Source organism: Drosophila biarmipes, chromosome X, assembly GCF_025231255.1.
Source record: "Drosophila biarmipes strain raj3 chromosome X, RU_DBia_V1.1, whole genome shotgun sequence".
In the NCBI taxonomy this organism is placed as follows: domain Eukaryota; kingdom Metazoa; phylum Arthropoda; class Insecta; order Diptera; family Drosophilidae; genus Drosophila; species Drosophila biarmipes.
Window position 1 is genome coordinate 5275207 of NC_066611.1, and position 26691 is coordinate 5301897.

Below are 26691 nucleotides of genomic sequence, written 5' to 3' on the forward strand. Positions count from 1 at the left end.
ATCTCATGATATTACATAATTGAATCACTACGATATTGTTGGTACAATGTGTGAACAGTGCCTAATTTGGTATATACTGATCTGTCCTGGATTAATGTGGATGGTTTCCTTTTGGTAGTGTTACCAGACTCTGTGAAGACAAATAGTCGAGGTAAAGAGGTTCTCAAAAGCAGAACGCATGCAAAACCAGTTTAAAATATAATTTCTGATATCATACATAAATTTAAGAAAATTTAAAGCAAGTCCCCTCCGTTAGTCAAAACTTAAGCCAGTTTCCTGTGGCCTCAAGTGATTAATATTGCTTCATTATTTACGTGAGAGACTCTTACGAGCGATCAGTATCATTCCGCTGATCTGGCCTGAAAAGGATTTATGTCGCCGGATTCTGGGATAAGGAATAAACTGGAAGGGCAGTGGGTGGGTGCGTTGAATGCCGTGTGCGACACGGAGTTATCGCTGTTTGAGCAACTCTCTACATCCGTATATACGTAGGTGCCTGCATATATCCTCCGCTCCTTTACTCCTTCGCAAGTGGAGAGGACGCCCATTGTGGCGAGCACCCAAACACATTGACCGACCGAAGGATGCCGCAGGCTTCCGAGCGTCTGCCTCTCCCCAGAGTGCACTTGAGATTGGCACTGGGAGAAATTGCTATTATCTAGAATCAAGAGAAATCTACATCTATTTGGTATCTTTTAGCACTTATTTATTTTACCTATCTGGTAAATAAGTTTTCCTCCTTACTTTATCATATTTTTATTGAACTGACGCTTACATATCTTGAAAAACAAATCCTACAGCTGATAAAATCAAATAATATGGCAGTTAAAAAAGTAGTAATAGAATCAGTAGTAGTAATAGTAGTAGAATTAGTAGTAGTAGTAATAGTGGTAGAAGAAGTAGTAGAAATAGTAGTAGCAGTACTGGTAGTAAGTGAAATAAAAACACAATTATTTTATTCTAATCGTGGCAGTTTTGTCTCAGTGATTGGTGCATGTGTCTGTGGCACTTTTTGTGTGTGTTAAGTCGCGCGTAGACGACGAGGACGACATTGCCATGGTGCGGTCATGAATCATGCCAAAAAATTGCAGTCACCGTTGAGGATGGTGACCCAAATTCCCGCTCCCCCGCCCCACTCCCCATCCCGCTCCCACTCCCGGTCTCCTTGCCGGCCAGACCCTTGGGTTCTCCGATTCTCGGATTGTGGCGGGCAGATACTGGGATGCTGGATGGCAGTGGTGGCTCCACTTGAGGCAACCCATCAGCCCGGCAGCCCGGCAGCCCGGCAGCCCAGCAGCCCAGACGTCGAACCAAGGACAAACGATGGACGCCGTGGCCATGGAGACGTCGACGACGACGACAAACCAAACGCTCCTGTTCCCACAGCTGCCACTTCTCCCGACGCCGCTGCAGTGAATTTGCCGCACTGCCTCAGCAAAAAGTGGGCGTTCTGCAGCTCACTCACTTACTGGTACACTGAGAGAAAGTTTAGTAAAAAAATTTTGTCACAACATAAGTGTCTATAAAAGTTTCCCTAGTCTTGTGTTCCTTAAAAATATTTATGTTTTATTCTCTGGTACGATTTTTTCCCTTTTAAATTTTTTATCATCATAACAATATAATGAAATGTTCTGAAAAATGTTGAAAAGATGTAAAATATCATAAAACTTAAAAATAATATAAATAATTTTGATTTACAAAAATCTTTATAACTTTTCATCCATAAAAATGCCATCTAACAAATGAAGTTATTAAAATTTAAAGGACAGCGAGATTTTTAAAAAGAGATTTATAGATCATATGATTTTTAATGACTATCTTATTTTTATATTTTATAACTTGCGAATTATTATCTTTTTAGAGTCTGTTAAAATGAATGAACCAATAAAACCCTTTCTAGTTAAGTTATATTTTTTATTCAGTGTACAGTGACTCGAGTAGGGCGTCGACACGCCCCATTTTTGCAAGTGCCATCGTCGTTGTAGTTGTCGTTGTCGCTGTTGTTGTTGGTGTGGTTGTCGGTGTTGTTGTCGTTGTCGTCATCGTTCCCATCGTCAACGTTGTCGGTGGCACTTCACTTTTCTATATTAGCGCCACGTAAGTGCAGCCGCAGGGGCGTGGCAATTGCATTAGCGGAGGACGCGAGGGGGGCAGGGGATAATGGGCGTTGGAGGACATTAGTATCGCAGTAGATAAAGTGGTTGGAAGTGAAAAATTATACGAAGCTGCAATGTTAACGGGCGACAATAAGGATGTTTTAATACCCTTTTGAGGGGTTCTTAAAGAAATATTTTTAGGATTTCATAGTATTTAATAGTTCAAGTATAAACCTGCCTGAAACATTTTCAAATTGGTATTTTTACCCCTTATTTTTGAGTAGTATTTTTCCCTAAGACTGGTTACCTTACCTATTTTTAAACAACAGCTTAATAACATCTAATAAACGCTCCTGAAGTTTAATATAAAACCAGTTTTAAATTTCCATTTACGTTTCATCTTTTCTCGTAAGTATATCAAATAAATAACCTTTCCATTTCTGTGGCTTACTTTTTCCAATAGATTCAACTCTTTTCTTTGAAGTCCAGAGCTAGTAAATAAAATCCTCATGGTCGCAAAACAAACTCAAAGTGCAATTTATTGTACATCATTTGCGAAATGCTTTATAAAAACATGCATTGAATTTATCAACCCAATGAAGTATGCCGTTGGAGGGCAAGACACATTTTGTGAGTATTATATGCCGCAAAGTTATAGTTTGCCCTTTGACCCGCCGCTTGAAATAAGAAGTCATGGAATAAGTAAGTGGAAGACCCGGGGAGGGGGCAGAGGAAAATGAAAACGAAGCTGTGGAAATGGGCTTGATGTCGTCTGTCGTTTGATGCTAAGAAAAAAGAGGGCGTTAGATGCACTCTCCTGGCCTGGCTTCTTTTTGTGCACTGATAAAAACAAGTTATGCTTTAAAAAAAAAGAGTGAAAAAAGTGCATGATTGGTTACTATACTCGTACAATTTTAAAGCTATTGAACATCTTAATAATTTTAATTAAATCAATAAGTATTGAAAATGTTAAATAAATTAATCGATAAATGAAAAAAAAAATAATTCAATAAAATCGTTACTTAAGTGGTATATTTTTAAATATACAAGTATGTTGATTTATTGTATTTATTTCTCCAATAAGATATTTAAATATTTATCGAGCCAGGGATTATTTAAATTGCATTTAATGTAATTAATTAATCATTAAATTTATTTAATAAGCTTTGAAAAACGTTTTTCTTAAATTTAAAGATCTAATAAGATATTAAGTGGTATATTTTTAAAGATATGTTGATTTATCGAGCCAGAGATTATTTAAATTGCACTAAAACGTTTTTCAAAAGCTTTAAGATCTAATGAAAATGTTTGTGTAATATGTGTACTAATGTAATGTAATGTAATTAAATTAAATTAAATTAAATTGAAGTTTTTTTGTTTTTAGATTTTAAATAATACAAAAATCATGCTACTCAAGTGATATTTTTTCTAAGTCAGGTAGAACTTTCCTTTGATTTTCCCCAGTGGGATCGTATTATATTTTAATCTATATATTTCCCAGCGCTTTGCTACTATTTATTTTGAAATTGATATTTCCCGGTGTACGTGTGAGTGCGGCTGTGTGAGTGTGTGTGCGAGTGTGTGTGTGGCCCGTTTAATGGCCACAAAGCGGAGCGTGGCTGCTCCTCCGTCTTCGGCTGATGCAGCTGCATTAGCAGCCATTTGCAGCGGCCATTGATGGCAGTGCATGTGTGTTGGTGCGCTGCCCTCTCTCTCTCTCTCTCTTCCTCTCTGCCCCTCTCTTTCTCGCTTGGGGCGTGCTTTACTGCCATTTATATTTATGTTTGCCCGATGCCTTGGCCCCCCGAAAAATGATGACATGAAAAATTGTGTTGCCCGCTTTTGGGCGCTGCTCTGTGATTCGGTTTCGCTTGGGGTTTTACGGGGGGTTTTCCGACGTTTTTGGGGGGTTTTCGGACGCTGGCGGTTCCGGGGATCCCCACACTGCCGAACTCCTCGGCTGCGGCCCTAAGGCCAGTCAGCAGACAGCCAGGAAGCTCTTCGAGCGCAATTTATGGCTTTTTAAATCGAAAGAAATTCAATGCTTGTTTAAGAAGAATGAACGCAGAGTGCGCCCCAAAACAAATTTCGAGATTTATGTTTGCCCTCGCAGTGCTTTTTCTGTTCTTCGCCCTTGTTCGATCTATTAGTTTTTGTTTGTTCTCTCTCCTAGTGAAGCTTGTTTGAGACATGGTAAGTAGCCCTAATTGTCCGGCACAAGCTGCATCCAGCAAATCAAAAGTCAGAAAAATAAACCCTCACATTTTATTATGCCTTAAAAATATATTTATTTTCTGCTAGCAACGACAGGGTTTGCGTGCTTTTATTTACCAACTTGATTTACCCTAGACCTGCGCTTCCAGTCCGAATAAAAAGCGCTTCAATGGTGATTAATGCGTGTTCTATTTATTTTATTTTACAAATAGTTGTCGCTCGGCACATATGTTGCTGTCAAGGATCCCAGTGGTGCTTGAAAATACTACCAAATTGCTGTGGCAAAAAACCGAGCTGCTTCTTTGTGGGCCTTCGATTTGGGATTGGGGAAGGGCGGTGAAAGGGAGTGAAAGTGAACACAGTGAATAAATAGTGGGCGGACCCATTAAATGCTGGCTGGCCTTGGTGACGCGTCGCGACGCGATGCGCATAAAAAATGGAAAATCAAATCGGAAAAACACGCACAAAAGGCGTTGGCCGGCTGGGCCGGGGGGAAAACTATATAGAAAAAACCCAAGAAGGGCAGGCTCGGGCTCGCAATCAATGCGTTGCTGGCCAAGAAGTGGGGGCGGCTGCTTTGATTGTGGGCGTGGCACTGCCTTGTGCCAGTTTCGGCTATGCAGCCACACACACTCGCACACGGATACTTGGCCACGCAGACGGATACAGATACAGACACAGATACGGGGGCACAGATACACAGATACAAAGCTGCGGCCTCATTTTGCGGACGCCAAATGGAACTAAAACTGAAACTGATTCTGAAACGGAGACCGAGGAGCCGAAGCCAGTGCTGAAAACGAAGGGGCAGCCGGACCATTGTCCTTCGTCCCTTTTCGGCTGCATTAGCCCACTCATCCTGTTACGTCCTCGCCACTTTCCATTTCCAGCCAACCAAATGTGCGCCCACCCTGCCTACCTTGCGGCAATGACAACTTTCTGAAACTCGCCGTTCGACCTTCGCAAAAACCTTCATGTAGGGATAATTGTTTTTCTAAGCCTAGGTAAATAAAATTGCCAATTTTCATATTTATATGGGTAGGAATTGTCCTGTTTTTATATGTTTTCTGAATTTTTTGGTTTCGTTTTTTTTGTCTTGAAATCCTAAATAAATTATACAAGAAGGGTACCAACACTCTCGACTACGATCCCAAGCGGTTACATTAATCCCAATTCCCAATCGTTTATATCAAGTGAATTTTATTTTTGTTACATTTGTTATTCCTTTTTTTGTTGCCCTGGCCGTCAGTGTGACTGTTTTGTGTTCTTTCTGCGGCAATTGCCAAAATCCAAATTAAGCTTTGGCAATAAAGCCTGGCACAGACAATAACAGCTAACCTCGGTCCTGGAAATCCCCAGCAGGATCCTCATCATCCCAGCGTTCCTGGCCGCCGATTGTTTGGCTGCCCCACTTGCCCAAGGCACGCAGAAAAATATTTTGTATTCTTTATGTATTAATATTATAGATAGCTTAGAGGAAAAATTTCCAAAGGATCGTCTTTTAGTATATTTGATATTTTCCACTGTTTGCTACTTAAATTCTCTCTCACTTAAGTACACATAAAGTAAACCAAGGGATGATCCTATGATACTTTGCATATTCGCGTAGAACTAAGTATATTTTATTATTTTTTCTCTTTTAAAAACTCTCAAAAATCAAAAATGAGAGAAAAGAGAAAGAGATAGCTTCTCTAATAACTTTGCGTAAGAGCGAGACGGCAATATTAGAAACTCTCTCAAATAGAAAAAGAGAGCAAAAGCAAGATGGCGATCATATTAGGGTGACCCGAATTTCATCTAAACGATGATATGTCTTATCCTTTTTTTCTCCGTGCACGGTACTTGTCTTTTTTTGTAATTTATGCATACACTGAGCCAACTATTTTCCGAGTGCACGATAGTCCGCCCCCATAACTAACTCAGGACACTCGAGCGCCTCAATGGACACACGGATACGCAGAATCGAGGGGGTTTTCGAGGGGCTTTCCAGGGAGGGAGGCTTCGAGGGGACCCGAGCCGGCGGAACTTGGAGAATGTTTTGAGTGTTGAGAGGATGTTGGGCGAATGTCATGCGATTGTTTTGTGTTGCGCTGTGTTGCGAGTCCTTGCCGTCGACGGGCTTTGTTTGAATGGCACTCGAATCGAGGGGATTCGGTGGCGGGGCCTGGGACCAGGACTCGGATTCGGTTGCGGATTGGGGTTCGGGGTTCAGGTTCGAGTTTGGGATGGGGGCTCGGCGATGCCAGATGAGTGGGTAGGCCAAACCAGATTGGGTCGAGGCTAATAAATACGAGGCACTTACTTGATATAAATGAAAGCACAAGAATCATATCTATGGTCACTTGAAACCACTTCATCTCATTTCCCTCTGCACGCCTTTTCTGCCTGTGCTGCGGTGGTGGATCTGCCCTATATATAATCCCCTTCTGGCGGCTCCAATCTTTCCTACTTCCTGATATACATATATATCCCGTGCCGGTATTTCTGTTTTTTTGGTTTTTAGGGCGCAGGCGCAGCTGTCGCGGGAAAAGTGAACTTTTTCTTCATGTGTTGCGGATTTTCCTTATTGTGGTTGTGCGTTTTATGCATCTCAGTTGCGGTTTTAATTCGCAGTGTCCTCGAATTGGCAGCATTTATTTACATCGATTATTATTCTGGGTATCGCCTTCGTGCCCCTCGATTTCATAGTAAATATAACATATTTCTCCTCTCTCTCTCTCTATATATATAGTATATATTAATGTATGTTCGTTTTTGTTTACTAGGTATATAAATATATTTGTAAATATATTTGTTTCTTGGCAGTTTTCGATTAAAATTCTTCAAATGTATGTTTTCCTCCTTTTGGTGGCCTCCTCCGGCTTTGCCTTGGCTTTGCTCCTTGTTGTCCTCGTTGTCCTTTGGCTTCACATCGCCTCATTCCTGCGCTCCTCCTCCATCTGTTCTTTGTTCCGCGAAGGCTGGCAGGCAGAGGGATAGGTAGAGCGAAGAAAGTCCTGGAAGAAAGGACACATTTAATTAGTGCTTTCATTAAAAACAAAAAATTTCTTTTCATTTCGCTGGGGAAATGTATGTGTGGGAATTTATCAAAGGACCGGGAAGCTTTCACACCCTAAAAGGAATTCGAGTCCCGGAAGGGACTACTTGGCATGTTTCGGGGATTGCAAAAAATGTTACCATAAGTGTATCTGGAGAGGATTTCTTTTAAGGGAGTGAAATGGGCTCAGAAATGGGCTTACAAATATGTACACCCTTACTTTTGTAGTATTAAATAATTAGAGTCTAACAACTTATTCAAGTTTTTGTAATTTCTTAAAATATTTGGGAGAAAATTTGGCTTAGAAGATTAATTAAAATACTTTAATTTTACAGGTAAATACACCCTACTTTTATTGTTTTTAAATAAGTAAAGTCTCTCAACTTGTCAAGCTTTTGTATAATTTCCCAAAATATTTGGTATTAAGAAAAAACAAGGTGACATAAGAAAATTCGCTGGTGATTTATTAGGCTTAGACCTTCTTTCACCTTTTTCCCTGGACACCTACTTAGCCCAGCTCATCCGCTTTGTTCTCGAGGAACAATAAAGTTTTCAATCCCAGCAGCGAGTCCCAAATAAATTTTCCCTCTCAGGACTTGCCTTATTTTTCTGTTTATGCAAATTGATTTAATTCTAATTTTCTGCTCTTGCCGCTGACCCAAATTGGATTGTTTGAAATGCTTATGTACGTATACATGAGAGTGGAGAGTTTTTCGAGTCCTGGGCCGCAAACATTTTGTGAATTTTAATTGCTAATTTTGCGTAATTCATTTACCCCGGATCCAAAGGTATCCCACGGCATTCAGGCCCAAAGTTTTTGTTCTTCTCCGGCGCCTCCTTTGGGTCTGTTAATTTAATTAATAACTCGGCCAGAGACTTGACGAGCGAGTGTCCCTTTTTTACGAGCTGGGATAATCTCAGAAAGTCCTTTGAGTGGCCGAGTGATTGCCCAACTTTAATTTGTAAGGCCCTGTAAATGCATTTTAATTGGCCTGAATAGTTGAGTCCTAAATGGAATGTAGCTACTCAACTATTAGGCACTCATTAAATACATTTTAATCAAAATGATGGCCCAGGAAAATCAATAGGTTATCCTTGAAACATCCTGCTGTCACCTTTGAACTTGATTTATCTCCCCGGAGCAAAGTTGTCGTGCGGTGCTCGGCGTAAATAAGCCTGACATGACATTGATGGCGTACATGCCTCGTGGAGTAAAAAACAATTGTTTAACATTTCGTTTGTTCAAGCATTTAAGAAATGCTGTCTTTACATCCTTACCCCAGCTATTTTCCCTAATTTAATTCATGGAAAAATGTACTTCAAAGTTATGGCAAATTAAAAAAAGAAAGTGCCCCTGAAAAGTTGCTACATTATTGCGCAATTCAATTAGGGCGACTTTAAGTCGCCACTTGAGCGAAATAAGGGGCTGCAAAGGTGGGAAACGTGTGAAAAATGTGCAGGGGGAGCGTGGGAAAATGTGAGCGGGGGTGGGAAAGGGGGGTCGGTGGTGCCAGGTGGGGGAGTGGCATGAATGAGCAATTCAGCGAGGGCGTGAAAAGGTTTTCGGAAGTAATTTAAGAAAATGTCATAAGAGTGTGCATGACCTTCCCACCTTCCCACCTCGCCCCCTTAACCCCCCACCCCGTGGCTTTTTCCCACTGACGCTGTCAAAATTGTAACCCTCTTAACACCCCAGTGACATACCTGTAACATTGCAGAAAATTACCCATAAATCCTAGGTTTAATGTTAGAAATATGCAGGTATTCTTGAACGAAATGTTAGCTTAGTAACTTAAGATTAATGTTTATATTTTTTATAGAATTCAAATTATATTTATATTTTCTAAAACTTGTTCCCATTGAACTGATGACATTTTCAAATTAGTTCCTGGCTTTCCACAACTCCTCCGTGTGTTTGCCTGCACTCTCGAGGAAATCTTTGTGGAAATTTCCATTTTAAATTGGGGTAATGAATCGAGTGAATCTTAATTAGAGGGTTAAGGGTCGCCTGCAGCGCCTGCGACTGGGGCAGGTGTGCCAGGTGCCAGGTGGCATGCAGCATGCGGCATGCGGCAGGATAAGGCGATGGGATGGCAGGATGGAAGGCTGGCCGACTCGAGGACGACACGTTTTTGATGCAACAAAAGATGCCAAGTGTCAATTTAAACAGCCGCACGAGTGAAGGCGAGGGGACTTGTCTCTCTGTCTGTCTCCCAAAAAATGTGCCAGGGGCATCGCTCGCTCGCACTCGCACTCGCATCCTTCTCGTCCTGCCACTTGAAGCTTGAAAAAGCCAACGTTGACAGCGTTTAAGACTTTCCCCATTGTCCTTGCCAGCGCCTTGATGGTTTGACAGGGCAAGGCAACGCCGTCCTCCTGGCGTCCTCCTCCTCCTTCTCGTCCTGCCAGGACCTGCCTGTCCTCGCCTGTTGTCTTTTCATATTAAATGCATGGCGAAATGTACAAAAAAACCAAAAGAACCCAGAGAAACGACAGCCCGACAAGAGCGAAAAGGGAGTGCATTATTGTACATCGAAACTGTGTATATCCTGGACTTAAAAATAATTATATTTACGTTTTATATCTACAGCAGAATGGCTTAATTCCAGTACCAAAATTGTTTGCATTTATTTCTGGCACTTCTAGAATTTTTCTCTCTGAAGAGGGTCACCTTAAAAAATGTTTATAAGATAATCATGTAGGTAAGTTGATAAAGTTCTTGTTTTGCTATGCATTGTTGTGTATTTAAATATTTGTTTTCCTTTAGTTCTAAAATTGTAGTAAAGAGATTTTTAATAATAACTCACCATCGCAAAATCTTCTCAAGCGATTAATGTTGTAATACCCCTAGCGAGGGTAAGTGAAGGGACTTAAGTCAAAAAGCGCGAGAGAAATTCGATTTTTTGCCGTCAACTTCCGTTTGTCTGCCCGCCCAATTTGCCCCGTCATCACGCGATAGTTGCCACTGCCACGGCCTTTGGCCTCCCACCACCCCCAACGCTCCACCGCCCCACTCCCGCAAGGCCAAGCCACCCGCACCACATTTGTCGCTCATTATGGGCGCTCATTAGGCGGCGCTAGCGGCATGTCAAGTCTGCAAGAAGCTGAAGGGCGGGGCAAAAAAGGAGAGAAAAAAGAAAATGGGGTGAGCCCCTGACCCCTGACCCTTAACCCCTAATCATGCAGAGCAGCGTGCGAGGATAAAGGGCGTAATAACTATGTTATGCAGTCTGACTAAGTTATTTTCCCGCCACAACCAGTGGCTGGAAAACAGCCAAACGAAAGCGAAGATTTGGCCTGGTTAAATAAATTACTTTATTACAATTAATGAATTAAGTTATTTAAATTTAAAGAATTCATTTTGTATCCCTCTAACTAATAGTTTTCTTTAAATAAGTAATATTTAACCAGGGTAAAGCTTTAAAATGATTTCCTTTCTAATTAACACTCATGTGGTACCTTCGACTATTTCTTATCATTTAAAGAACACCCCCAAAATTATTCCCCCCATAATTTCTTAATATTTCTGGCATAAGAGGCATAACAAAGGCTAAGGCAACAATTTTATTTCCATGAACATCAGCATCAGCATCAACATCATCATTACCATCTGGGCTACTCATTCGCATGCTCAGCAGCAGCTGTCTCTTTCCACCCTGCTATACCCGTCTCTTTCGTTCCGCTATCCCCGTCTCTGTCGCCACGGTCGTTGTCTGGTTGTTGCTGATTTTGCTATTATTACATGCATATTTCGTGTAATGAGTGCGATTAGCATTTTCAATGAAGTGGGGTTAGCAATGTGCCTTGCATTTCTAGTTGGTTCGCCCACTCTCTCCTACTTGCTCCCGCCTTCCTCCAACTTTCACCCACTGGCAGTCGAATGCGGCGGCTGCCACCAAGATCCCAGCCAGAAATCTCTCACTCGATGCTCCAAATGATGCTGCGTCATCAACATAATCATCGGGCATCAACATTTCAAATTGAGCGGCATTATTGGCCCGACGGCACATAAAGCTATATACTCGCTCGCCCCGATATCCATGTGCATACATATAGTCACACATGCCAGCCATAAACAGTCGCTGCATTTGATCAATTGCCAAGCGTATTTATGAATTCACAACACTGCGAGCAATCGCTGATTTCGAGAGTTAATTACACTGGGCACAGTCAAAAATGTCAGGAAATTTAAAAAAAATATCAGTATGTACTAGGAATCATTTATTTTTATTTATCATCTTTATTCCTTATACATAAAAATAATTAGGCATTTTTAGATAGATAACTTACATTGCATATAACTTCATACTGTTGCGCCACAGAATAAAAAAAAAGTTGTAGGTGTCTAAAAGTATGCAACAATATTTTTAAGCTTAGAAGAACAAAAAATCGTGCTGTATTTTCGTCACAGCATACTTTTGGACATCTAAAATTGCATTTGAAAGTGATTTACTCAAAATAAACAAAAAATTTTGTTAAAAACGTAAAAGAAGATTTAATTTGTACCTCGAATTACCTTATTTACTGATATTTATTCGCCAAATGTTTTTCAAAGTGTAAATGTGCGATTTGCAGTCGCATTTCTGCCATTTCAATCGCTCTCAGCCGCACACATTTCTGGGGTCCTTTTTTATGGCCACTTTCCTTAAACCACGACCCCGCCCCCTTGAAAAACGCCCACCAGCTGAGCTTTGTCCTTGCGTTGGCATCTTTAATGTTGCCTACTTTTTTGCGCTCTCTGCGCCCTGTTTTTTCTTGTTTGTGTGTGTTTGTGGCCAGGATATATGTGCGCATATATATCTGCGGGTTAGGATCACTGAAGGGAGGTTGCCCGCCATCCGCCACCCGATGCTAGATTTTCCCTTTTAACTCATTGTCTACTTATGGCCTGGTGTCCTTTGGCTTGCCTTGGGTTTTCCCGCCCACTTGGGTGTCCTTGTCGCTGGTTTTGCATTTCGGTGGCCTGCAATTCGCACACTTACACTCGCAGGTGACAGTCGTCAACCTGCACCGTGCCCTTGCACGGTTTTTCCCTGCTATTTTCCTTTTTTTCTCTTTTTTTTCTTTTTCTTTTTGTCTTTCTAAAAGGGGCCTCGGCCCGGCAGCCAAACGAGTTTTCCCCAGACCCCAATATCCCCCAATTTCGCCTTCGCCTTGGCAGTTGATTTCTGTCACAGCTGCCGTCTGTGATTTGTGCTTTTTACCTCTCTCTCGCCCGTTTTCCATTCCCCATTTCCCATTTCCACTGCCCATTTTCCCCTTTGTCTTTGCTTGCTTACTGCCTACTTACTTTGGATTTTTCCTTTTGGCATTCGCCAAAAGATTTATTGCTCATACGCACTGTGCTCCGACCATGTTTCATTTCTTTTGTATTTATAAGCTGTTTAAAGCGCTGCTAGCAGGCTGCGGCCCGCTCGAGTTCGAGTGACAAATTACGAGCTGGAGAATTGATTATCTTGTTCGAGATTATCCCAAGTGTCTATGTGACGGGTTATTGCCCCATTCGATGCGGTTCGACTAAGCCGCCATGAATTATACGAGTTCATGGCGACACATCCACATGGCATCAAATATGTCTTCAAAAATATGTATGGGTTCGGTGTGGGGAAAGTACAAGGGAAGTGTAGAAAATATCTTTTATTTGTGTACTCTGCAGAAGGAAGGAAGTTTGCAATATGCTAAGAGATATTTTTTACCCTATAAGGTACATACATCCTTAATAAGACATACAGAACATGCTAGCTGATCATAACGTAAAACATATAATCATCAAATCATTTCCTAAAAACAAGTAAAAAATAAAAATTTCAATGGAAAAGGCTTATCATAAACGTATTCCCTTGTTGGGCACTTATGATTCCCAACTAGTTCTAGCCGGAATTCATGAGCTAGCTGCTTCGGCAGTCAAACACTCGTGTTTAGACCTCAATTCCTATACATTCTTAATTTATTTAAAAGCTAAGTTGCCATTTTAGTTCTAACATTCATGATACCCCAATTAATGTATTAAAATTAAAAACCAAATTATCTACTCTTCAAGTAATCATCGCAGGGCCTTGCCCAAACGGACTTTGACCAACTTGATGTTGACATTAATGTTTTAATGCCAGGGCCATTTGATATCCACTTGAGGTAACCCTTTAACCCGTCTGGCCCCTTAGCCCCCGACAGGCCCACCACTAGTTGGATTGCTTACAATATTTTTTCATTTTAATGCGAACTGCAATTTCTTCGTCGCTCTTTTCGCAAAGGCTTGTTATGATGAGGCGCAGTTTTACTCGTTTCCGCTTGGACAGGATCCGTTCGCGTGGAACTTGTTATCGCTGCCATAAGCCCCCCTGCCCCCTTAATAAATGGGGTTACCGGGGGATCCTTGCACATTTTTGCAGCTCAAGTTCTGTGTTTTTTTATTGACAGAAAGTTGAAAGGAAGACGATGCAGCTTGTCCCAGCTTGTTTGCCTCATACACAAAATGAGACACTTGACCAAATAGTTGTCAAGGCAATGGCCATGTTGATACCCTTCAAAAGGACGGTACTCGAACGTGGTGGTACCGAAATATAAGTGCTTTTAATATGTCTTTATTAGTTTATAATATTTGTTCGTCATGTGTACAAGTAGTAATATTTTATTTAATTATTGTTTTACTACAGATACGAGTATTATTTATTTAATTTAAATTAATATTTATAATAACTCTTAAGTGGGGCTTACAAATATCATTTCATAATTTTAATAATATGTAAGCGACAAAATAAAACTGCAGGATCCCAAGAATTCGCGTTTTTTATCTTTCGAAGATATCAAAGAATAATAGAAATTGTATTTTTGCTTTCTTCTGGAACATAATATCTAAAGTCAAAATTTTACAGGATTTTCAGAGCTATGTAAGCTGTAAATTAAAATTTAGGATCTAAAAAGAGTTCGCGAACTATATCTTTGCGTAAATGTTTTTGCCTTCTTCTAAAGTGTAATTTAAATCCTATACTTTACAGGGTATTCAGAGCTGCGATGATGGGTTGGCAAAGCCCGCAGTTGTTGGCTGATGTTTTAGCCCGGCCCTGGAGAGTTGCTCTGAATGGTTTGCTTTGTCATTAAAGTTGAGTTTTCCGTTGATGTTGATGGCTCTGTTGCTGCTTCAGTTCAGTTTCAGTTTCGCTTTCTGTTTCTGTTTCTGTTTCAGCTGGCCAGGTGAAGTGGCCAGCGAGCTGTGGAGGATGCTCTAATTAAATTTGCCCGGCCGCTTCATTATGCCGCTCCTGAGGGCCACGCCCCCGGCGACCGCCTCTTCACATGTTGACTGAAGCAAATAAATCAAGTTAAATAATTGCCACTCGTATTGTCAACTCGTCTATGTGGGTGTGCGTGTGTCCTTTCTCTGAAGTTGTGTGCGTTGCTGTTGTTTAACATGGACCACGCCCCTCTCGCCCAAGCACAGGAAGACACATAATAATAAAACTAGCCGTGAATCACCATGAATATTTCGTTGAGTGCACCAAATGACAATATATAATGGCACACGCTCGTTGGAAAGCAGTTTTCCAACTAGAAGGCACAAAGTTTTTGTTTTGCATTAACGTTGCCGGTTTTTCGGCCACGCCCACAACCTTGAAACAACAAATTGCTTTGCCAAATTTTATTATAATTAAAACAATTTACTAGGCACCGAAAGGCTGGGAAGCAGGCGGTCACTTCCGGTTCCTGGCGCTCGGCTTCCGGTCCGGCCTGCTGGACCCGCTCCACACCGTTTTCTCCTTTCTTTTTCCACCAAACCCACCCCACGCTCGGCGGGATCCTTTGACGCCGCCTTAACTATGCATGAGCTTTCAGCCGGCCTGGGGAATACATTTGAATGGAGCATGTGAATACCTTGGGTATTCCCACATCACGAAGTTTTGGCCATTTTAAATTAACTCTGAACAGGCAGTGCAAAAAGGCTTTTGATTGTGTTTTAATTAAAGTAAGCGAAAGCTATTAAAATTTAAATGTACTAAAGTTTCAGCGCTTGAATAAGTTAGAAACTTTAAAATGGCAGTAAAATATTCATTAGAAATATGTTTTATCTCAGACTATGCGTATACAATTATACTATTTTTTCTCATTTAAAAATCTTTAAAAATTATCTTAGATATTTTTGTAATATTTAATTCCAGAAAAAAATGCCTTTACTCAAATAAGTCAAAGTGATCAAAGGAAAGTGATATTTTATTATGGACTTCTAATTTCAGCGATAAATAAATTATAAAGCATTTATGCACTCACTAACGAATTTATCCAGGGGCGAGACTGTGAGTGCACTCACTCCGCACCCACACACTCGGTCCCCATTCGAACACATTAACGTGTGGCCCACCAAACCCCAACCATTTGCCCCGCACTTTTGGCTCTTGAGCTCGTTTCTGGCCATTTAAACTTGGCTAAGCCACCCACACAGCGCGATTATGACCCTGCCTCTAATGGCATTTGGCCCGCAGGCAAATGCAATTTTTTCGGTTCAAAATGAAAGCAAATTTTCCGCATTAAGTAAGCCATAATTGAATAACGTCATAAGCTGCCTCCAACACGGTCGCAAAAGGGGGCGGCTTTGGAATGGGGGCGCGGCCTGCGGTCTGTGTGTGTGTGTAATCAATTATGCTTTTTATGTCAAACGCCATGAGAGAATGATCCAAAAGGGGTGGTTGGGGGAAAGGGGCGTGGCTGCAAGCGGCACAAAACATTACCATCAACAACAGGCACTAAAATCCCCTTGAAAGTCCCAGAAACTGCCCTAAAAACCCCTAAAACCAACCGAAAACCCCCTGTCATCAGTCAAAATTTTAAGTTAATTTCGTTTGACAATTTTTGGAAATGAAATCACCCGAAATTAATAAACAGAAAACACGAATCAGTGAAACTTTGTCCAAAGAAATTTAATTTAAATTTAATTTAGATTTTAATTGCCCTATTTGCATGGCCAGCACTGTGGCGAAAATGCCGCATTTATTTTACAAAGAAATATGTTTTGTGCAATGAGAAAAATCCAATAAATATTATGAATTTTAAAAGAACTTATATTTTTAAGTCACTACTTTCCAAAACAATGATTACATTTCGTTGTCTTATTGCTTACACGATTTTTTGTATATATTATTTATGAATATTTCTTATTATTTCCTAGCTAAAAACTACTTATTCTTAGGGATGCCTAACTTTGAGTGCTTTTTCCCGAGTGTTCTCACTATTTGGCCCTGTAACCGACTCATCATCGCACGCCTCGTCGTCATCATCTTTTGTCATCCGGCGGAATCCTTCGGCCTGTCTCCTCCTAATTCCTCCGTGCCGCGCTTAACGTCCATTCATCTTCATCTGGTCCATGGCTTCTAAGCTTCGCCTTTGTTTGCCCTCTCCTCTTGACACGCCCCCGAAGTGTCGAACCTTTCAACCTTTCAATGCTTAAAATTTGAGCAAATATTTTGCCTTCTTTTAGCAGATTGCCTTTTGCGGGTGGAAGTGGGTTCGGGGTTCATCTGGGCTCGGAGTTTTGGGGCAGAGGTCCTGTTTTAGTCACACGCTAGCACGTCATTCTTCACATCATGCTCAAAGGTACTTGAACCATTAACCCCTCTAATACAAATTAACTGGGATAAAAGGGGATACACAAAGGCTTCTAAAAACATATCATTTATGTTATTCTTAAATTGTACAAATTGATTTTCAAATCTCTAATTTTACTTATAATTTTTTTGAATTTTAAAAATATTTAAAATGTTTAAAGGGTCCTTTTCTTGCGCCTCGCTTCCTCTTCTTCACACGTTGAGTGCCACAAGGACATAGCGTTGACGACAAGCAGAAGAATTTGGCAAAAAAATTGACGCTCCAATGTTTTTGTCATTAAGACTTCGCCTCGTTTCGTTTGCCCTGCCCCCAGATCCTCCGGCTGTCCTTCCATACAACGTGGGATAAGGTCCTGCGGCCCTTCACGCTCCTCCCGTTTGTGCCAACGGATTTGTCAAAGGCATTAAAACGAAATCTCGCGCAAACTGGGCATCAATCATGACGCGGAGCACACGACGCCACACTGGGAGAAAATGCTTATTAATTTAAAGTTTAAAAAGTCCCCCTTCTGCGCCCGTTTCTTAAGATATTTGTTGAAATACTCAAGACATATTGATCTTTTTTTACAAATTCCAAAATATAACTGCTAATTTCGGAGCATTATTTTGCCCAGTGTCCCAATGTGCGGTACCAGCAGCTCGCCCATCTCGATCTACACCATACAGTGCATACAAAGGAGGATTCGCCAAAGGATCCGTCGCCTTCTTGGCAATCGGGGGTGGCAACCCTGGCAGGGCCATTTTTTCCGTTCCTTCTTTTTTTGGCCTCTGAAGGAGCAGCTTAACAATGGCCCACGACGGGCCAAGTCAAAGGCACAAAGCGCCCAAAACGAATATGGAAAATGCCACTTTGAACTGGCTGAAATGTAGGTTCGTTCAGGCGAATTTCAATGGAAGTATGGAAATATGTGAGGGTCAAAAATGTGTGAGGGCAACCCGAGCCCTTCTGCAGCATTTAAGGCTGAAAATTTAGAAAATGTAAGGAAAAAGGGGGAGAACTCAGAGTTCACTACTATGCTTTACTATAAATCAAATGAATAAAAGCCATCAAATATGCATTAATATCCTAATTAATAGTTCGAAATTCCATAATTTATAACCATAGCTTTGCCCTTGTAAAATAGAATCAATACCAATCAAATGAATAAAACCTATCAGAAATGTATTAATTGTTTGCTTAATAGTTTGCGCCCGCAAAAAGTGAAAATGCTTTTTTCGCCCCACAACACTTGCCCATTAATAAAATTACACATTTGCCACCCATTGTGGCATTTTAGCATGAAATTCCATCATTTATTAACCTCATTAAATCGAGATGACAGCACTGGCGAATCGAACTGAACCGACTAAAAACCAAATCACGCATTCCGCCCCTACAACTCGCTGATGGCCCATAATTGATATTATTCGAATCGGTTTACAAGCGCCTTTGTCAGCGAGGATGTTTCAATTATTGTGATTATTTTTTTGTACTTAGTTGTTCCCCCCCTTTTTTCTGCTGGTGCAACAATGTTTTCGGCTGTGGTTTTGTGAGCGCGGTTTGTGCGGTAAGCGCGGATCCTGCAGATTTGCAGCGCTTAATGGAAATTTTCAATTCACTTTGACACTTTATGACAAACTTTGGTTTTGGCCACGGCACAGCACAGCGCTGGCCACATTAAGAGCACAACAGGGAAGGCAGAAGCGTCGATGTGAGCTTTATGGCGGCTTTAATGCCACGCCTGTCAGACGCACTTGTCGCCCCTTCTCGTGGCGCCCCTTCTCTCGGCTCCCGTCCGCTTTCTCCTTTCTCCTTTCACCCATCCCCCCGGCCAGAATCCTTGCTCAGCCTTCGACGCCAATTTCCAAAAATGCTGTCAGCAATTTTTGGCTTCGACTATTTTTTGTGAGTGTTTTTTTTTGTTTTCCTGCCGCTCTTTGTTTTGTTCGGCCGTCGTCAGCTGCCAGCAGCACTTAAAGCCAACAGGAACCACAACAACAGGACGAACAGGACACGGAAATACAGCCTTATGTGCATACCTTATAGCCCTATATATAACATAGGCGCCTATGTGCCGAACGAAGGTTTTCGATCTTCAAAACATCCATTCTATATATATAAAACTATAAATAAGAAAGAATATCCCTTAGTTTTAATATAGGTCTTATAACAGTGCTTTACTTTTTTAGAATTTTGCATATACTTTTTTCGGATTATTTAAAAAATTCAGTATTTTGTTAACGACCTTTTAAACCCATTCCTCGTTTTTTAGTTTTGCTAAGAATGAATGCTATGAAGTTATATTGTTTTCATTTAATCTTTGCAATTTTACTTCTAATTTTTTATAAATTATATATCAATTTATATTTTTTTCAGATTAAACAATTAAATAATGTAGTATTTTGTCAATGATCTCTTAAACACATTCTACATTTTTTGTAGAAATTTTCTTGTTATTTTTCATTTTTTTTTTTTAATCTTTTAAATACATTCCTCATTTTTGGTAATTTTACTCAGAACGTTTCATGTACGAGTATATTGTCAAGTATTTCAACATTGTATATATAATAATATTGTTTCAGGTTTACCACTTAAAAAATGTAGTATTTAACCAATTAAAAAATGTACTTTTTTGAGTCTTACCTCTTAAATAAAAAAAATTGATAGTTTGTTGGTTAATTGAGTTATAAATTAATTTTTTTCTACTTTATTATTTTTTTTTTAATTTAAAAAAATATTAATGTTGAGAAAAAATGCATATCTTTTCCAATTTTCAGCACCTTAAGTTCCGAACACTCCCCTTGACAGGGCAAGTCCTCGATGACTGGCAAAGGTGTTTAGTTGGACTTCCCGTAGTTGCCCCCAACCGACCCCGCAGCATCTAGCCCGGAGTGCCCCCAAACCACGGCCTGATAATTTTGCGAATAAAGTCACGTTTTGCTTATTTAACATTTCGTTGACTTGCCGAAACCGGCTCAAGAAATGTCCTCAAAGCCATATGGCTGCCACGGCCATTGCTCTGCATTTATTCATTTACTTTGCTCCTGGGCCGGCAGCGGGGCGGGGGGCACTCAGGCCGAGCCATTCCGGCGATTCATTATGCATTCATTTCGGCTTTGTTCGATTCACTAAGCCCCAACATAAACAGCATCGCTCGGCGCTGAGCAATAACGATAACTTATCGATTATTCGCATTAATGGCTTTGATACGCCCGGCCGAAGTGCTGTCAAAAATAACAGCAATCATAATAATGAGTTTTGAGCTGCTGGCAAAACAGTTGTTTTAGGATCCCCCTCGACTTAAATTGGGCCCGAGCCGGGTCCTTAAAGTGTCTGGGTTTGCTGGCGGCCTGGTACTTGGTAAATTTATTCGAATAAATAGTTTGGACAAAGGTCTACCTGCTCGAGAACGACTTTAATTAACTTTTAAGCCGGAAATGGCTGGTCTTCGATGTGTATCATCTAGGTTTTGCTTGCGGCCTAATCACACTTGGAAGATTTTTGACTAACCTGGTGAATTTGCATAAATAAATGATTAAATTCAACGCCTGACAGCTAATCAACAACATTTAGGAACTTATATTCCAATATATTAGTTTAATAAATGGAGCTAAACTATAATTTTTTCGAACTTATATGCCTATATTTTACAGGAATTTTAATTTGCATCACTTAGGTTTTAATTGCTGCCTTATAACACTTGATTGAGTGTCGAAAAATGTATTTTAAAAAATTGTAAAATTAATTAAATTAATCTAACAGCAAAAAATTTAATGATACCCATGTGCTATAGGTTGTCATAATTACTTTTAAATAAATCCAATCAGTTAGATAAGTTTATAATATTTATAGTTCAAATATTTGTATATTTCTATTCATAAAACACCCGAAATGTAAGGAATTGTTTAGAACCTACTGTAAACATTTATTTTTATCTTATGATCCAATCAGTTAGTTAAATCTATAATATTTATAGATCATAGATCTGTTTCATGATTGCCACCATTTAAGGCCCACTTTCATTCATAAAGCACCAAAAGTGCATGGAACGGTTTGAATATGCCTATTATAAACATTTATTTATGCTTTATAGTCCCAATAAACCCAGAGATCTCAACTAAGCTCTTACAATGAGTTTACTATCAATTTGCTGGCCCAAACTATGGGCAATTAAGAAGCTTACCTCTTATCCACTTGCGTACATTTTGCTCGAACTTAATTTGCCGCCTCGAAAGCGGCGGTAACTATCGAAATTGCTGTGCCCAGGCCCCGGGCAACCCATTATCCTGTGGTTAAAATTTCCACCCCCTTTCCCCAGCCCACCCCACCCCACTTCACACACACACTCACACGCAAAGGCGGGCGGAAAATTGCCAATGGCAACGTTTTCTTTTGTGTTTTTGTAAATTGTGTGAATTTTAACACTTGATATTCTTTTAATGAATTATTTTGCCCAGCTCGTTCCTTTGGTTATTTACATTTTTACAACTATTTTGCATGCCAAGAGCAAAGAAAAATGGGGGCGGGAAACGGGAGAAAAGGGGGAAAAGTGTTACGCTTTTCCAGGGGGCGGGCGGAAGGGGTGTTGGCTACTTTTATAAGTCAGCAGGCCGCCCGAGGGCGTAGGAAACTTTCCCAGCAAATAGCTTGCAATTGAGTTATTTATTGTGTGTGTGTGTGTGTGTGTGTGTGTGTGTGTGTGTGTGCCGGGCCTGTGTTTGTACTCGTGGGCTCGAAAGTGGCCAAATTATTTGGCCCAGACAGTACAGTTTTTCAGTTTTCAGCAGCCAGCAGCCAGCACTCGGCCTCCAGTTCCAGCTGGCCAAGTAGCCGCTCCCATTCTGCACTCTGTTTTCCGCATTTCGTATTGCCTTTTAGCTGCCGGCCAACATTTCGTTTTGTTTTGCCTGGCTTTTTGTTTCGCCCCTCTTTATTTGCCTTGTGGTTGCCACTTTTGATTGTTTTGGCCATAATATTTGCTGTGCGAGTGTGTGCGCGTGTGTGCGGCCTGCTGCCCGGGCATTGTTATTATGTATTTGTCTATATGGCCGAGAACGCAATTTGCAGTCGGCCTTCTGCCCAAGTAAAAACCAAAATAGGCAGAAAAAACAAATCCAAAGGAGAGAAAAAACAAATCTCCAAAAAATGGTTAGTGGGCAAACATTTGGATCGAGACTCTGGCTCCTTGCAGCATACATATTTTCTAATTACGGAACAACGTATGCTCTCATAAGTGTGCCAGAAGGAAGCTTATCATGGTTCGAGTGAATACCTTATGAGAAAAATAAATATTGATAATAAAACCAAACGTTTTAGCTTGCTTTTGAAAATTGAAGATAAGAAGATACACATTAAAACTCTTTTAATACATATTTTTAAATTTTAAATGGGAAATTCATCCTTTAAAGCCTTTTTTCCCGTCCTTTCCAAAATAAAATTTTACCTTTTAAATTTTATATACATTTATACGGCTGAGAATTATAAGTAATTTACAACTATAAGTTATTATAAATATTAAAATACAAGGAAAAAGAAATAAAAATGTAACTTAAAATCGGGGAAAATAGAGTTCGTAAAAGGTATCCCGCTTGCTGGCCCAGAAACCGATATACCCGCTTATGGTTATTGGTTATAAAAAGAGCAAATGAAACGAAACGAAAATTAAAACAGTGAAATGCTCCATGGATCCGAGAAGCACAAAAACATCAAGTCCGAACACACACACATTTACGCATTAAGGACATAAGGCGCAGTGGTCCTGACGCTCGATTGCCTTTTTATAACAGAGCTCTTGGCAGCAAAAATACACTAGTGCACAAGCAGAAATAAAGTGTGAGGAACAAATGATATTTCATTAGTTTTTTGGACCAAAGCAGTTAATTTTCGATTTAAAAGTAGCAGTTTTTAATATTTTTCAGAGCTTTTCTTTCAGTGCATGTGTGCGAGTGAGTGAATGTGCTGCATAGCCACAGGAGGCGCTTTAAAAGTTCATTGTTTTGGAGTATCCCGGCTACTTCTGTTGATCTAAGGCCAGCAGACCAACCTTCCGTTCTGGCCCTATTCTCGCCCTTTCCCTTCTTGGCTTTGGCGCTGGCTTGGCTTTACCTTAGGAAAACTTTCTGGCCAAAAGTTTACGCTGCGAAAATCCTAAGAAATTTCCAGGGCCAAGGCAGGCCGGCAAAATGAATGTGGCATATGGGAGATGGCCCCGAGTATTTGCAGTGAGCGGCAGAGCGATGAATAATGACAGTGAGTGAGTGCACTCGTGAATGCATGCGGTGTGATCGAGTGGTTAAATTAAATTACCAAAATGCCTTTCCGGGCTGCGACGGGGCTATGGGATATGCAAAGAACTTTCAAATTAGTTCCCAACTCAAATTATTCGCATATTTCATACTTCATAGGGGAAGCTCATTTGCTACCGGGTGTTTTTAGTATTTATGAAAGTTTGCTTTTTAATTGGCAATGAGATTATTTTTTCTTAAGAAAAAAATGGTCATTCTTCAAATTCAAATCAACATTAAAAATACATATTATTTCTTGAGAATTATGCCGATCAATACAAGTTATTTAATTGGCTGATACTCTAATTTTTTAATGAATTGTTTAAAGCAAAAATTGACACAATTATGCCTAAATGAAGTTATTTTTTCATTTTTGTTTATTTATTTAGATTTTTCTTCAGTATTTATCCTAAGAATAATATACCAATAAGCATTTTCTAACAAAAATGAATGAAATCCAATATTATATAATTAATATGTGCGATTTTACATTATATGTATCTGTTTATATTTAAATTTAATTGTTTACGTTATATAAGTTTTATAAAACTTTTGAAAGGGAATTTTTAGCCAATTCAAGATGTTTATGTTCTCAGACAGTTCAGGACAAATGAACTTCTCTTAAATTAAATTATTTTTTAAGCAGAAAAGTTAAGGAACATATATCTTTTTATTTATCAAAATTAAATTTAATTTAATAGTTTATACATTTATTTTGCGAAAGGCTATGATATAAATTAAAACGTGAATTTAAAGAGTAAGATATATATTTTTTTCGTTGCATTAATAATGAACTTACTTCAAGTATTCTTTTTTTTATTAATGAATTAATAAAAGAAAAATTAAAGATTGAGATTTAAGTATTATATTTTTTTACTTTTAAATTAAAAAATTTAAATACAAATTTAAAAATTAAGTTATATTTTATTTTTTATTTTAAATGAGTTTTATGATTTGTTAAGAACTTGGATAGATTAAAAAGCCTGCGAGAACTGCTAGGTGTAAAGCGAGAAAATGGTGGCCGACGAAACCATTCGCAGGATAATTCGCAGGACCACCATTACCGCGCCTTGCTCTTGACCCAACCGCAAGTCGCATTTGGCGTGGCACACACACACTCTGGCGGGGGCACGCACACAGGCGAGAACGGCGAAACACGTATGGTATGCGTGTGCACTCGGCTTAATTGCCGCACAGACCGCATCAACCGAAAGCCCCCCGAAAGCCCGAAAACCCCCGTAAGCCCGGTGGAAGCCCCGTGGAAACCCCTTCTGGAAAAGCCCCCATGCAGACCAGAATAAAAGGCTGGCAGAGCCGTGAAAGTTTTCGCAACGCATTCCAATTTATATTAATAATAATAAGTCATGATAATTTGATATGTGCAACGCGTCGTATGCGCAATGTGCGGCACTGCGCCTTTCACGAGAGTAATTCGCGTATACGTGTGTGCCGTATGTGCTGGCGAGTGTTTGGATTAGCAGCTGTACGTGTCATTTGCACATGCCAAATGCCAAGTGCCGAACGGCGAATGGCGAATGGCGAGTGCTGAATGGCGAAAACAAATTCCTGAGTAGTTTTTCTTACACACATTTTCTATTACGCCTGCTCATGCATTCTCTTTGCAGCACTCTGGCACTTCCCCTTCCGCTTCCTGCGCCCGCCCACTTCCGGTGGCCATTTGCATGCCGTCCACGAGGCGGTGGCACAGATTTCTGGACCCGAAGTCTAAGCCTGCGACTGAGCCGCCACTAGAGTCTGGCCAAGGACTCGGCCAAAGGCTCAAGGCTCAAGATGCGAGACTCAATGCTCGGGACTCAAGGCTCAAGGAGTTGTCGAATAAACGCTGCCATGTGTGAGCCAGTCGACCGGCGACGAAGTGGATTGGTTATGAGCCGCCAGCAGATTGCCGAACTTGAGCTGAATGGCTACTTGCTTTTCGTAGTTTGCCAAACCTCAATCACTTCAAATAAGACTACGTTAATAAAACATGTAGATAATATAAAACATTGCCCCTCCCTCACAGATTAAAATGTATAATTTACCTTATTTATTTGATTAACTTTATATTATTTTACTCAGAAAAATCTTAGCTACTTTGTAATACTCCGTTTTGCATTTTATAAAATGCAGTCAAAGCTTAAAATATGCATTTCGTTACTTATTCCGCCAAATATTGGAGACTGCCATTTCCGAATTTATTCACAAGTCAAGTCACTTGTTTAGCCCCGTGCCTTTGCTGTATTATGATATGCTAATGCAGCTCCTGCAGAAATTCAAAGTCGTGAGTCCTACTCGAGAATATGCGCATAAGGTAGCGCCATCTCCCCCGTTTCTTCTTTTTTATTTCATTTAGAATTTGTTTTATTTTATTCCGGACTCTTTTCTCCTTTTCCTTTCTTCGGTGGGCGTGGCCGGTGCTCGTTCGACTTCCTTGCCTTTATCCCGCTCGGTACGTGAGCCCACGTCGACATTCGAAGGAGACATGATGCCTGAAAATTGAGTATACGACATGTTGGCATTGTCATGATAAAGATGCCCGCCGCCAGGACGAGGCCTGCGAAATTGTCCTGGCACTCAGCCAGCCTTGGCGAAAAAATTCCCCCCCACAGAACACTCAACGCGACGCATTAATTATTGTAATTAGAAATTTCTCAGGCTCTCTGGGGTGCAAAAAAAAATCGAAAGTAAGGAGAAGTGCTCCTACTTTCTGGCCATCCGTCAGGCGGCTTTAAGAAAATTCAACTTGATGTCAAATTAACCCTTAAATCATGTGTGTGTGTGAGCAGGTCCTGCCTGTCTGTGCCCCAAACAATGTAAAAGAAAATTAACTCACAACAATTTGGGAGGACGTCTTTGTCGCTGCCTGTTTTAGCAGCTCAAATTTCAAATTGCTTACTTAAAGCAATAAAGACGAGCAAACACTCACTCTCGCACACCCACATCCTCGGCACTCAGCCAAAAATGTCTGCTCCCGATAAGTGAAAGCGAAAAGAAAGCAGGGGGCAGGGAGCAAATTGCAAACAGCACAAAGCTCAAATGGCGGACGAAAAAATGCTCTCAGGGCTGAAAGATTATTCCGCAAAATGAACTAGTTTTTTGTGGACCTAACAACTGAGGAGGAGGCAGTATTTAAAAGGTTGACTGGGTTAGTGCAGCTAAGGTAAGGTATGGACCATACAAAGTAGAGGCATATGTTTTATTATTACAAAAATACACAAAGAAATGTATACATTTATTTTGGATTTTGCATTTGTGGCTCCGAAGGTTGTTGGTTTAACTTTGAATTATAATCTAAACTCAAATTCATAATTTTTAAGTAGGTTCGATTTTTTGACTGTTGATGGTACGAAAGCGAAAATGCACATTATTTTATTATTTATAGTCTGATTTATACTTATCATATAATTATTTTAACAACATTTTTTTTATTTTAAAAAAATATCTGAAAAAAAATTATTTAGTCATATTTTTCAGTTCGGTTTTCCAA

The 26691-nt window shown here is 40.2% G+C and overlaps 1 protein-coding gene across 2 annotated transcripts in view; it reads right to left on the reverse strand.

Moving 5' to 3' along the window:
• LOC108033124 (acetylcholine receptor subunit alpha-like) overlaps positions 1-26691 on the reverse strand; it is a 98947-nt gene that overhangs the window by 49790 nt on the left and 22466 nt on the right. For both annotated transcript variants that reach the window (XM_050885576.1, XM_017107340.3), the window contains one exon: positions 6613-7306. In XM_050885576.1, coding sequence (XP_050741533.1) covers positions 6613-6667 — 55 coding nt within the window. In that variant the 5' untranslated portion in view covers positions 6668-7306. The remainder of the gene's footprint in view (positions 1-6612; positions 7307-26691) is intronic.